At 39.8% G+C, this 14,392-nt stretch overlaps 1 protein-coding gene across 4 annotated transcripts in view; it reads left to right on the top strand.

Annotated features, from left to right (window-relative positions):
- The first annotated feature begins 2,636 nt into the window (after nt 1-2,636).
- LOC122452816 (PC4 and SFRS1-interacting protein) overlaps nt 2,637-14,392 on the top strand; it is a 39,547-nt gene continuing 27,791 nt past the window's right edge. For 3 of the 4 annotated variants that reach the window (XM_043486484.1, XM_043486485.1, XM_043486487.1), the window contains exons 1-2: nt 2,643-2,850; nt 6,043-6,119. In XM_043486484.1, coding sequence (XP_043342419.1) covers nt 2,779-2,850; nt 6,043-6,119 — 149 coding nt within the window. In that variant the 5' untranslated portion in view covers nt 2,643-2,778. Of the gene's footprint in view, nt 2,851-6,042; nt 6,120-14,392 lie in introns of all 4 variants that reach the window. The other variant, XM_043486486.1, reaches the window with a different exon arrangement.

The following is a 14,392-nucleotide window of genomic DNA, read 5'->3' as shown; positions in this document are numbered from 1 at the left end:
GGGGCTGAGTTTCTTCTAACAACTTCCAGGTGAAAACCCCTGGACCACACACTTGAAGTTGCAAAGCCTCACTGGATTTAGAACAAAGGGGGTGCACATGAAATGGTTGCTGGAGGATGCCTTGGTCTCCCCTACTCAGTGCTTGGAATTTTTCTTCAATACATCTTTCTCCACTTTTTCCGGTGCACTATTTATGACTAACTGACAATTATTTCTTTGTGTACTTAGCTGTGCCCTTCCTTCCCTTTTTCATAGTCAACAGTCTCATCCAGAAACCAGTCACTTAGGGAATACAACAGAAATCTTCAGCCTTTTTCTACTGTCATCTGCTTTGTAGCAAGCAAGGTTAACTTTTTAAGGAATCATTTTTACCTTTGTTGCTGAGTAAACCATAGCAGCTCCCTGGTATGTATGTATCATATCAAACTCAAATTTAGAATGAGAAGCTTCAAAACATGCCTCCAACCCTTCCCTCTCCTTTGCCACTCAGGTTTCTCTTTTGCAGCACATGGAGCCCTCTGCATATTGCTGAGGTATGAGTCAGTCTCCTGCAAGACATTTTGCATTGGGAATGTCTTCTTTCTTTCTTTTTAAAGGTCAATGCATATCTCTTAAAAATTCTCAATTTTTACCTACTTAATATGAAGCATTATTTGATTTATTCCCAATTGTGAGTTCTTTGTTTAAAGGAGTATGAACTATTATTTATATATTTTAATATTTTTATGCTTTTTTCATATTTTCATTTAGTTGTAAATGAGAACTGTCCGTACTTTTCGTTCATTGTTATATCCTTAGCATCTAAGAGTGCTTGAGACTCAGTAGGCACTTTGGGTAGGGGGGCCCTCAATGAAGGATGCAACAAAATTTAAGATCAGTTTGTACTAGTTTTCAAAATGCTTTCATTGCTACATTTATTGGGAAACTGGGTGAATGTTAGTGGTTAAATAAGAAAGTTCTGGTGTAGTTCTGATACAGTAAAAATATTAAAATATCAACTTACATCAGAAGGCTGGACTTAATTATAACCAACTTATTAAAAATGTATTGGCTAAAGGATAAAAAAAAATTTAGAAATCCTTTGAAGAGTATTTTGAGAGAGAAACATTTGAGGTTTAGTACCACCTACCAGCTACCATTTTACTAGGAAAATAAAATTTAGATGCAGCCAAAATATAGTAATGCCCAAACCCACATCCTATCTAAATGGCTTATGCTTTCCTGTCATTGTTTTCTAGCCTGCAGGTTTTGCATTTGTTAGGATTTCATATTTCTTAATAGTTCTTGGTGCTTTAAATTTAAAAGAAATGGGGCTTTCTCATATTACAATTTCAAGGAAAAGGAGACTGCAGGGCCCCTTCAGCGAGGTTTAAGAGGCCTGCAAGCTGCACACCGTGCAACTGCCTCATGCTCCGATTTCATCTATGGGTTTTTGTACAGTTCTTTTTTGGATGGTGCAAACAGCGCAAGTGCAGCATTAAAAACCTCTCCACCCTGGGAAACGACGCAAGAACACGCAGCTTTCGGCTGCCAGGCTCTCTCTAACACACAGCCAAGGGCTGGAGGCCCGGACACCCGCCCCCAAAGCCTGTCCACAACAATCGTTTCCTCCCTCCCCGCCTTTTACATACAGTACACATACAAATACACACACGCAGAGCAGCCAGCAGGGGCGGGCCGGGCCCGACCACTCCGCAAACCGCAGGGGGGAGCCACAGCGGGCCGAACTGTTTGCCTCCACTTCTTTGTTCCTCCGCACCCGTCTCTCTCTCCATCAGGCTGCAAACGGTAGGAAAAAGCGAACTTGAGGATATAGGGTCTCCTGAAGCTCCGCGTCTGGGCAACACACCTTTGGCGGGTGCTGCGTTATCCCCCCCTCCTTCGGCGAGCAGTTGGTCCCGCCCCAGTGCTAGCGGGCGCCGAGCGGGAGCCGCGCGGGAGCAGCGCAGCGACGGCGGCGGCGGCGGTTGTTATTCGGGGCCGTTGGGACGCCTCTGCGGCAGCTGGTGGCGCAGGTGGCTTGCGTGGACGCGGACAGAGGCGGCCGGCCCGCCACCGCAGCCTCGCCGCCCGCGGCCCCAGCAGGTGAGCGGGCGGCGGGGACTCTCCCCGCCCCCCCTCGGTGGCCTCACTCCTGGCTCTAGCTGGGAAGTGGCCGCGGCCCGCCGGGGAGTCGAGGTTCGGCCCGGGGCTGCGACCGTCGGGAAGGAGGCTGTGGGAGAGGCCGTGTGTGGATGGAAGGGCAACGTTCCCCTGCCTTTTGCCATCTTTTTTCTCCCCCCTCCTTCTCTCGCCGACCTCCCACCCTCTTGGGGCTTCAGCTTCGAGGGGAAAAAGACGGAGGAACGATGGGGCGGGAGGAAGGGGAATGGGGGACTGAGAAGCATCTCTGCCTCAGGTGGTGGCGTCTTTTCGGCCGTCGAGCGGTGGACCTTGCGAAGCCTGGAGGGGCAGCTCTCGGGCTGCGGAGGCCGCGCACTCGCGGGGGAGGAGCGGGAGGCGGCTCTCCCCCTCCCCCTCCCGCCCCCCACCCTTACCCCTCCTCAGGCCTCCCCTCCCCCTCCCCCGGCGTTCTCCGTACAGCCCCTCCCTTCGGGTTTCTGAGCTTTAACCGCCTTCGGTGCTCTCCCTCGCAGGCGCGTCGGGGCACCCCGAGGCATCCTCCCCCTCCCGCCACCGCGGGAGCCGCGGCCCCGGTCCGCCCTCCCGCATCCTCTCGCAGTCCGCACCGCCGCACCTCCTCCCTGGGCTTCGGACCCTCGGCCTCGCCCCTGAAACATGACTCGCGACTTCAAACCTGGGGACCTCATCTTCGCCAAGATGAAAGGTTATCCTCATTGGCCAGCTCGAGTAAGTGATTTTTAGCCTTCGCGTTTAGCGGTGCTACCTTCCTCAGAGGCCTACTTCCTACCCTTTTCTCTCACCTCCCCACTCCGCCTCGTATCCTTTCTCTCTCTCACTTTCCTCTGGTCTCATTTGTAACCTGATCTTTTTAGTTTTTTGCCCATTAATCTTCCATGTAATTTAAAAATCCAGGTGTTTTGGCATACTTAGGTGTTTTCCTATGGTTGTTTATTTGGCAGGTTTTCTTAATAGGAAATATTTAAAGATGATGCCATTAATGTTCCACTGTAGGTGAAAACAAATACGGATTTTGTGTTTTAAAAAAAATTGGGGGCTTTCCTGTTGGCTCAGATGGTAAAGAATCTGCGACATTTTCTTAATTTTGAGTAAAATCCAAAGTAGCAATGGAATCTATGCAAACTATTGGGTGTCAAAAGGTTGTATGGGATTAAATTGAATTCATAGGTATTCTTTCCTGTTTTATAGTTAATGAGGCCTGGATTGACTGGTTCAATGAAAGCTAGGACTGGGTATTCTGGAAATTTTTACAGTAAGGTAGCATCAGAGAAAGTCTAGAAAATTCATTTTCAAGTTCTTATTGGTGAAGTTTGCCTTATGACCTTGAAGAAGTTGTTTCACCTCTGATTGTCTCCCATAGGTGAAAGAGTAAACCCACATTCCTTGGTTCACATGTAGTACAGAGAAGTGATTCAGAACTCAGGGTTTTTTGTGACATTTGGGAATTGAGACTGTCTTTTAAAAAAGCACCATTTTCAGGAAAAGATCTTTTAGTTTATGGTAGGACTCAGGTTCTAATATAGTGATAGAACCTGAAAAAGGTTGAATTCAGTAAGTTCAAGAGCCTTTTTAAACATACACATGATGTTCTAAAGCTGTAATTTCCACTAATTTACTCTTTCTTGAGGAGTGTGTTTCTTAAAGATAATTAAATCCTATAGTTTTAATTATGTCAGCTGGGAGGAAAAATAAGCCATTGGTTACAGAGAATCATGGAGTTGCTGAGTGCTGTCCAAGTGTAAAATGTTCACCATTTCTAATTTTTCCCATCCAGCTGTTAAGTCAGGTTTATAGATTTCGTTCCAACCTGGAAAGAACTTTTCCCTCCTAGTCTATTAAGTCTACCTTTTCAGTTGGAGTCTTAGTGGAAAAATTCTAAATCATAATTCTTATCTGTATATGTGACACTTTATTTCCTTTGTGATTATCTTATTTTAACTCTATGTGCATTCTTTGACTTCCAAATGGATTGTAAAGTTCTCAGAGCAATAGATGTAAACTGAATATCCTTATCGTATCCCCCCATCCTTAGTATGTAAGTCATGCACTAAAAAATTATCTCATGTTTAAGTGGAGGATAGGCAAACTGAGAAGGTTTAAGGCCCCCCCAAGATAACATTTTTTGCGGTTTGAGCATGATTATTTTGAGACGTTAGAAAATCTGAGGTTATGGGATACATCTTCATTCAAATTTTTGTGTAGCAGTGTAGTTTAAAACCAAGTGGAAATGTTTTAAAAATTACTCTTCTAAATCATTTTCCCCACATGGTTCAGTCTGTTAGGTGACTAAAAGTGCTAACAAAAGCAAAATAAAGTAGCGTTAAGAGGGCCAGAGTGTTTCATTTAATAGATGCTGTATATACCAATTTAATTTGTATTGAAATGGAAAATTTTAGTCTCTTTTACCTTTTTTTTTTTTTCTTAGAAACAGTTGCATTTAGATTTGATATTGTCTGTGTCTAAGAATTGTATTCATTTTTCTATCTTCTCTCCAATCTTATGAATTCTAAGTCTTTGCTTTAGAGAGTTTAGAGTATATATTTAAGGTCTCAGCTGGGAAAGTGACAACCAGTGTTCCAGTTTTGATTTTAACATTTTCTGTTTATCCCAAGCTTCATTACTTTTTAAATCTTGTGCTTTCTTGTAATCCTGTACCAGTAATAATAATTTTTAAAGTCCATTTTTGAAAAATTGCCTTGCGTTTATTAAACTCTGTAGGTGCTAGACATTTGCATTAACTTTTAAAGCTGTTTGCTGGCAGAAAGCATATGATCTGAGATGACAGGAGTATCCCTTATCTTAAGGCCCCTAAGGATTTTTCACAATTTGTGACAAAGCTGAAAAGTCAGTACAGTCTTATTCGTATAGGTGAGGAAATTAAGTTCCTAAAGGTGTTGGGTGCTAATTTTTCTTATTGATGGCTGAAACCTTCAGACTGCCAACCAGTGAAATCACCCTCATGGTCTTTTCTTAAACCATTTCTTTATGCTCATACATAAGGAGCATAGTAGGTCTTCTGTTGGTCGTACCCTTCTTAACAAAGTCAACAGATATTTTTTAAATTGACATGTCTTTGAAATTTTGAAAGGAATGAAATAGAAATTGTATTATGAAATTTAAGTAAATAATGAAGTAGAAATGTTAAATTCTGGCTAAATACTTCTGTCTGATGGCCTTAACTCTGGTAAGAAAGTAACAGCTATTATAGATGTGTTTGACATAGCAGTACCTGTTACCGTCTTCCTTCCTTAATTAGAAGCATTAAAATATTAAAAGAAAAATGAAAAAGAATAGGTAATCTCCTGTTACTCAGCCACGTAGGTCTAAGATGTTTTCATAAGTATATGTTTCAGACTTGGAAAAGTACTGCTTTAACCTTTTTAATGTCTGGTTTTACATTACTCCGGTATTTGGATAGCCTGTCTGTGGAAATAGCATTTAAAATTTTTGAACAGATTCAGAGTTCCTTATCTGGAGTACTTAGGCCAGGTTTATGTGAACATTCAGAATTTTGGGGTTTTAGAATGGTAGTGATGGTCCACATACAATACATCTTTCTGCTGATAAGGTCTAGGATGGCAAATGATAATCTAACACTACATTTCTGCAGAGAAGCATCAGTAGAATGCTAGATGGATAAAAGAAATGATGGAATAGCTTCAGTTTCTATGCAGGTTTTGCTATCACATGAGTTTTGAGAAATATATTGGATTTCAGAGCCTTTTTTTTCCAGAGCTTCTTGAGTTTCAGAACTAGAGATAAAGGATTGTGGACCTGTAGAACTGGTCCATTTCATAGCAGATACCCTTTTGGATGTCTTGTTTTCAGTTTACTCTGGTATGTTTACGTGTGTATGATTTAAAAGATTTTAATTTTTCTGATCTTTTTTTTTTTTTTTAGGTAGATGAAGTTCCTGATGGAGCTGTAAAACCACCCACAAACAAACTACCGATTTTCTTTTTTGGAACTCATGAGACGTAAGTCCTTTTAGCTTTAAAGGCAAATCAGAGTTAATTTAGCAGATTCATTGGGTATATAACGAAAAGCAAGTAGAGGTTAATTAAGAGAGAAAATAATAAAGTAACAGAAAATATTAAAATCATCTTTGAACTTGGAAAGAAGTCTTCAAGTTTCCCTTTTAAATTTATTTTTATGTTAAATTAGACACTGCAGGTTTAACTTTTACTGGCGCAGATGTCCTTAATCATAAAAAATGTAAATTGATCCTCAGCAGTCAGAAAATAACCGATGGATGAGAAAGTGTGTAAGGAAAGTTTTAACAAGGTGTTCAGTATTCATGTTTAGTGTAATTAGTGCTTTTTGTAATGATAACCTGACACCGTATTTTAGACTTTGTGATTTTAGCCACACTAATGGTATGTTGTGGGAAAGGTGAAAGGAAATCTGAATAGTTCCTTCCGTATGTATTTGTATGATTCTGGGAGCCACTGTTACTGTTCTGCTGCCCCGGGTGGATTTCTGGGCAGAAACTGATTTGGAGAAGCAAATTAATTTCTCAGAAATTATAGCTGAATACTGAACTGTTACTTCTATGTGCGGAGGATTACTCCAGGGGCTATCTCATTAATTCTGAAAAAGAATACTACTACATACCTATATTTTAATAGCCTTACAAGTAGCATATAACCTCACCAGTTTTAATCTTTAGGTTTAGAATTTGTAATAATTTTGGTAGACTTGTTTACCTGGGTTCAGGTTAAACAAAACTGGTGCCACTCGAGTTAAAATTACATGTTCCTTAAGAGTGTCTACAATGACATTTGTTTAACATTGCTTACTACTGTATGAACTTCAAAAAATTTTTAAAAATAGCTTTTTATGTACTTTACATCATACAGTTGTGTAAAGCGTAAAATTCAGTGGATGTTAGTATATTTACTTCCCATAACCATTAGCAGTCACTCTTCATTTCCTGTCCCCTAGGCCTAGATACCCACTAGTTTACTGTCTGTCTAAACTTGCCAGTTCTTGACATTTCATATTAATGACATCATGCAGTGCCACATAATTGTCTTCTTTAAAATCCAGTTTTGAAAAAAAAAAATCCAGTTTTGAGTTGAGAATTGTGTTGGCCTTCACCATAATTACTTTGAGTATAAAAATTTGAATATACTTTGAAAATAAAAATTTAATTTTTAAAAAATTTTTTAAAAATGAGTTTCTGATTATCTGGGTTAATCTACCATTTAAAACTTCCATAAATTTAATAGGGAAGGTATCTTTTAATGAAAAATTGTGTAGTCTCTATTGGAATAAGGGTTTTCAAAGTGTGGTCCCAGGTCAAGCTGCTCCCTACATGGGAACAACACATGGGAACTTTAGATAGGCATGCAAATTCCCGGACCTCACCCACTTAAGATTCACTGAATCAGAAATGGAGGAGTGGAGCCCAGCAGTCTGTTTTAAGTAGCCTTCCAGATAATTCAAAGGCATGCGAAGATTGAATACTAACTATATCAGAGTAATGTGAGTTAGACATTCCCTAGAATTTCTATATATCCTTATAGTATAGACCTGGAGAAGGAGATGGCAAGGAGGATTCTGTGGACATAGAAGCCTGGCAGGCTACAGTCCATTTAGTTGCAAAGAGTTTGACACGACTGAGTGACTAACACATAGTCATTCTTATGTTAAATTTAGAAGAATGATCATCCCTTCCTCAACATTTAAAAATGAGGATTTTTATGTTGTAAATATCTGCAGATTATAAATCAAAACAGACTGTGCCAAAGAACTAAATTTTCACAAGCATCATTTGGTTAATAACATAACAGTGGTATTATTAAGTGGGAAATGAAGATGGTGAATTACTAATACTCAAAAATTAGAATATATTCAGGAAATTAAAATTAAGCTAATGATACTAAATTTTCATTTCAAAATGCATTTGTAGTTTTTGTGCCTCAGTGATCTCATAAGTACACTGTCACCTTTGGAAAGGCAGTGCTCTTGTATCTATTAGTCTGGTGACTTAATGTTTTGGTATGTAAGGTTAATTTTTTAGAAACTGAATTTCAGTGAGTGTTTGCCTTTTTCCCCCTCAGAATTTGGGAGGGCGGTTATTTGAACCTTTCTGTTTGGAATTTGCATAATTTGGAGTTTAATCCAGGAGCCTGTAGTTAGGAAGATGGGAAAGGAAGAACATGGAAAAAGAAATGACAATTAGAAGACTAGATATTCATAAAAGTGAAAAGTAGCATTAGTCTCTCACTCATGTCCAGCTCTTTGTGACCCCACAGAGCCTGGCAGGCTCTCCTGTCCATGGAATTCTCTGAGACACCAGGGAAGCACAGTTATTTGTAACTGATTTGTAAATTAGATTTTTTTTTTTTATTGTGAAGTTAGAGCAGAATCCGTTTGTAACTGCATTTGTTTCCTGAGCTACAAACATTTGATTTTTCATAATTTTTTACGCCTTTCATAGTTAATTTATCTGCAGTGGCACCCCACTCCACTACTCTTGCCTGGAAAATCCCATGGATGGAAGAGCCTGGTAGGCTGCGGTCCAAGCACAGTCGGACACCACTGAGCGACTTCACTTTCACTTTTCACTTTCATGCATTGGAGAAGGAAATGGCAACCCACTCCAGTGTTCTTGCCTGGAGAATCCCAGGGACGGGGGAGGCTGGTGGGCTGTCCTCTGTGGGGTTGCACAGAGTCGGACACGACTGAAGCGACTTAGCAGCAGCAGTTAATTTATCCACCGAAGTTGTGAACACTATATAACAGTAAACTCTTATGTATACCAAACATGATGGTCTACTAGATGTCTTAAAACTAATATATTGAAAACAGATTCTTAGTAAATGAGACTGACGAAGATGCTGGAGCCAAAAATCTTAGTGTTATCCTTGATTTCTTATTATAGTGTTTTTCCTCCCCACATCTAGTCAGTCAGCAAGTCTTAATTCTTTTCCTTTAACATGTATTCTGATCTGCTTTTTTCCATCTCCTCTATGGCAAAAGTTCGTATCACAGTTACTCTTAGAAATAGTGTCCTGTCCCTATCTTGGGCTCAGCTTTCACTCTTCATATATAGTCAGAGTGATCTTGATATTTCAGTCAGATCATGTCATTTTCTCTGTCCATAGCCTTTCAGTGACCTCCTTGTTAACATTACCAACAGATAAAACCCCCCAAATTCTGTCTATAAATGCTGTTGTTAAAAAATTCTTACTTTTTGGCTGTGCTGCAAGGCATGTTGGAATCTCAGTTCCCTGACCACAAATCAAACCTGTGCCCCCTGCATTGGAAGCAGTCTTTTTTTTATTTTTTATTTTAGTTGGAAGCTAATTACTTTACGGTATTGTTGTGGGTTTTGCCATACACTGACATGAATCAGCCACAGGTGTGTATGTGTCCCCCATCCTGAACTCCCCTCCCACCTCCCTCCCCATCCCATCCCTCTAGGTTGTCCCAGTGCACTGACTTTGAGTGCCCTGTTTCATGCATCAAACTTGGACTGGACATCTGTTTCTTTTCACTTTCATGCATTGGAGAAGGAAATGGCAACCCACTCCAGTGTTCTTGCCTGGAGAATCCCAGGGATGGGGGAGCCTGGTGGGCTGCCGTCTATGGGGTCGCACAGAGTTGGACACTACTGAAGCGACTTAGCAGCAGCAGCAATATATATGTTTCAGTGCTATTCTCTCAAATCATCCCACCCTTGTCTTCTCCCACAGAGTCCAAAAGTCTTTTCTTTCTATCTGTGTATCTTGCTGTTTCGTGTATAGGGTTGTCGTTACCATCTTTCTAAATTCCATATATATGCGTTAATATACTGTATTGGTGTTTTTCTTTCTGACTTACTTCACTCTGTATAATAGGCTGCAGTTTCATCCATTAGAACTGATTCATATGTATTCTTTGTAATAGCTGAGTAATAGTCCATTATGTATATGTACCACAACTTTCTTATCCATAGCCATTCATCTGTTGATGGACATCTAGGTTGCTATCATGTCCTAGCTATTGTTAACAGTGCTGAGTGAACGCTGGGGTACATGTGTCTCTTTCAATTCTCGTTTCCTTGGTGTATGTGCCCTGTAGTGGGATTGCTGGGTCGTATGGCAGTTCTATTTCCAGTTTTTTAAGGAATCTCCACACTGTTCTCCATAGTGGCCGTACTAGTTTGCATTCCCACCAGCAGTGTAAGAGGGTTCCATTTTCTCCACACTCTCTCCAGCATTTATTGTTTGTAGACTTTTTGATGGCAGCCATTCTGACCAGCATGAGATGGTACCTCATTGTGGTTTTGATTTGTATTTCTCTGATAATGAGTGATGTTGAGCATCCTTTCATGTGTTTGTTAGCCATCTGTATGTCTTCCTTGGAGAAATGTCTGTTTAGTACTTTGGCCCATTTTTTGATTGGGTTGCTTGTTTTTCTGGAATTGAGCTACATGAGCTCTTTGTATATTTTTAAGATTAATTCTTTGTCAGCTTTGTTTCCTGTTATTTTCTCCCATTCTGAAGGCTGTCTTTTCACCTTCCGTATAGTTCCCTTTGTTGTGCAAAAGCTTCTAAGTTTAATTAGGTCCCATTTGTTTATTTTTGCTTTTTATTTCCATTACTCTGGGAGGTGGGTCATAGAGGACCTTGCTGTGATTTATGCCAGAGAGTGTTCTGCCTATGTTTTCCTCTAGGAGTTTTATAGTTTCTGGTCTTACATTTAGATCTTTAATCCATTTTGAGTTTATTTTTGTGTATGGTGTTAAAAGGTGTTCTAGTTTCATTCTTTTACAGGTGGTTGACCAATTTTCCCAGCACCGCTTGTTAAAGAGATTGTCTTTTCTCCATTGTATATTCTTGCCTCCTTTGTCAAAGATAAGATGTCCATAGGTGCGTGGATTTATCTCTGGGCTTTCTATTTTGTTCCATTGATCTATATTTCTGTCTTTGTGCCAGTACCATATTGTCTTGATGACTGTAGAAACTCAAGAGTCTTAACCACTGAACCACCAGGCAAGTCCCTACAGGTGCTGTTTTATAACACCCTCTGTGGACTAGTCTATTCTTATGTCTCCAACCTCATCACCTTTTCTTTTTCACTGTTACACAGATGTAACTTGTCTCAGGTCCTTTCTGATTGAAGACCTATCTTTCCCAACAAAGAGAAAACAGATTTTCAGTCATTTAGCTCTTAGCTCATATCCTCTTTTTATGCTTATTTTTCCATTGCGGTGATGACTAAAGGTTTTTTTTTCTTTTCCTTCACCAACAAGTGAAAAGCTTGGAGAGCAGGGACCTTGTCTGTCTTGTTTATCATTATTTACTTAAGTGCCTGGCACTTCAATTCAGTTCAGTCGCTCAGTCGTGTCCAACTCTTTGTCACCCCGTGAATCGCAGCACGCCAGGCCTCCCTGTCCATCACTAACTCCCAGAGTTTACTCAAACCCATGTCCATCAAGTCGGTGATGCCATCCCGCCATCTCATCCTCTGTCATCCCCTTCTCCTCCTGCCCCCAATCCCTCCCAGCATCAGGGTCTTTTCCAGTGAGTTAGCTCTTTGCATGAGGTGGCCACAAGTATTGGAGTTTCAGCTTCAGCATCAGTCCTTCCAATGAATACCCAGAACTGATCTTCTTTAGGATGGACGGGTTGGATCTCCTTGCAGTCCAAGGGACTCTCAAGAGTTTTCTCCAACAAAAGCATCAATTTTTCGGTGCTCAGCTTTCTTCACAGTCCAACTCTCACATTCATACATGACCACTGAAAAAACCATAGCCTTGACCAGATGGACCTTTGTTGGCAAAGTAATGTCTCTGCTTTTTAATATGCTGTCTAGGTTTGTCATAACTTTCCTTCCAAAGAGTAAGCGTCTTTTAATTTCATGGCTGCAGTCACCATCTGCAGTGATTTTGGAGCCCAAAAAAATAGAGTGACACTGTTTCCGCTGTTTCCCCATCTATTTCCCATGAAGTGATGGGACCAGATGCCATGATCTTAGTTTTCTGAATGTTGAGCTTTAAGCCAACTTTTTCACTCTCCTCTTTCTTTCATCTAGAGGCTTTTTAGTTCCTCTTCACTTTCTGCCATAAGGGTAGTGTCATCTGCATATCTGAGGTTATTGATATTTCTCCCGGCAGTCTTGATTCCAGCTTGAGCTTCTTCCAGCCCAGCGTTTCTCATGATATACTCTGCATATAAGTTAAATAAGCAGGGTGACAATATACAGCCTTGACGTACTCCTTTTCCTATTTGGAACCAGTCTGTTGTTCCATGTCCAGTTATAACTGTTTCTTCCTGACCTGCATACAGGTTTCTCAAGAAGCAGGTCAGGTGGTCTGGTATTCCCATCTCTTTCAGAATTTTCCACAGTTTATTTTGATTCACACAGTCGAAGGCTTTGGCATAGTCAATAAAGCAGAAACAGATGTTTTTCTGGAACTCTCTTGCTTTTTTGATAACCCAGTGGATGTTGGCAATTTGATCTCTGGTTCCTCTGCCTTTTCTAAAACCAGCTTGAACATCTGGAAGTTCACAGTTCACGTATTGCTGAAGCCTGGCTTGGAGAATTTTCATCATTACTTTGCTAGCGTGTGAGATGAGTGCAGTTGTGCAGTAGTTTGAGCGTTCTTTGGGATTGCCTTTCTTTGGGATTGGAATGAAAGCTGACCTTTTAAACTCAGCAGTGGCCGGGCACATAGTAACTGTTAAATAAATGTTTGGTAATAGACTGAAAGCTCTATGACCTAGGTAAAATCGATTTGTTGATGATGATTTTGCTGTCCATTAGCTAGCATTTCCACAGTGTTTAGGACAGCTGGGTCAGAAGAGTGTCTTTGAATCCTGCCTTTTATCTATCTGCTCTGTGACCTTGAGCAGGTTTATTTAGCCTTGTCTTTCTCTTCCTTATAAAATGGGAGCAATAAAATACTCTACCTTAGAATTGGAGGTGCAAATAATATATTACATGAAAGATGCTAAAAACAGTGCCTGGCACGTATTAAATGTGAAATGTCAACTATTAGTAATTAAAAATAATGTTGCATATTATTTTTCCACAACTAGTAAGTATGCTTATTAGGTTGCTTGCAATGCATTTTTTTTTTTTTTTTTTTTTTTGCTGACTAATTGTCATTGTTAATTGAGGGAATACTCTCATCCAGGTCTACTTATTTCTCTAAAGTCTAGAAATTTTTAAATGAAGATAGTGTTTTTGCCACTTTATCTCTTTACTGCTCTTACTTGTCTTAATTCAAAGATGTTAGATGCTCAATTCTAGGAACTTTGAAAATACCCATCATAGGTTGTTTCAATATGTTTCAATAACCTGCCTAATATGCAGTTATTAGGAGTGAAGGTGAATGGGAAAGTTGTGCTGGTTGGTTAGTTTTTTGTATCACCTGTCCACAAGAAAGGAATGAGAAAAGAAATCATAGGATAGGATTTCATTTTCTTCTACACTGAGTTCTATACAGTTTCAGTACTACAGACATAGCTGTATGTGTTGGTGTGGAGTTTGTATGATTTCTTATGAGAGGAACTGTTTCTTCATCTCTGTATTGTCAGGTTCCTGATACACATGGTAGGTGTATCAATTGTCTATTGAGTCATTTTCTGTTATAAAGTAGTGTGTGCTGTTATAAAATGTAGTTTAAAACAGTATGTTTCATATTTTGTGATTTAATAATAATAGGGAAATGCAACATCAAGTTATAGTCAGTGTTTTAAAAGGTATAAGTCTCTGTATTATTAATTGACAGCAGTTAAATGAGTTTTGAGCTTCAAGTCTTCAGCCGTGATAAACTTGCCTATCCCATTTTTTTATATGCAACTTCTGGTTTGCTTTAAAGGACGCTTTTAGGTGTGTGGTAATTGAGTTTTTGTGAGGCATGTATGTGTATGTTATTGTAGGTATATACATTGTTTCCAGAAAAGTGACTTTAGAGAGATGACTGCTTTTCTGTATGCTTGGATTCTGAAAAATTGGGATACACCGGAACACACTTTAGGCATATGCTATGTAAGAAACACACTTGCAGGCTTTGGAATTATTTAAGTTGCTTCAGAATTATAAAATTAATGCTGTAGTTAGTGATTTGCTTTTTCTTAAGACATTTTCCATTAGCTTTAATTCTTGTGGGCTTTGACAATTGGTATTTGAACTGAGTTCATATGTATAGGGATATTTTATTAATATATAAATCAGTGTTTCAGAGACTGTATTACAGTGGTTAAACAGAACCTGTTTAAGGGAACATTGTACAGAGTGAAGGCTCTGCTAT

Source organism: Cervus canadensis, chromosome 14 (genome assembly GCF_019320065.1).
Source record: "Cervus canadensis isolate Bull #8, Minnesota chromosome 14, ASM1932006v1, whole genome shotgun sequence".
NCBI lineage: Eukaryota > Metazoa > Chordata > Mammalia > Artiodactyla > Cervidae > Cervus > Cervus canadensis.
The sequence above is the reverse complement of the archived record's forward strand: the minus strand, read 5'-3'. Positions and strand labels throughout refer to the sequence as shown.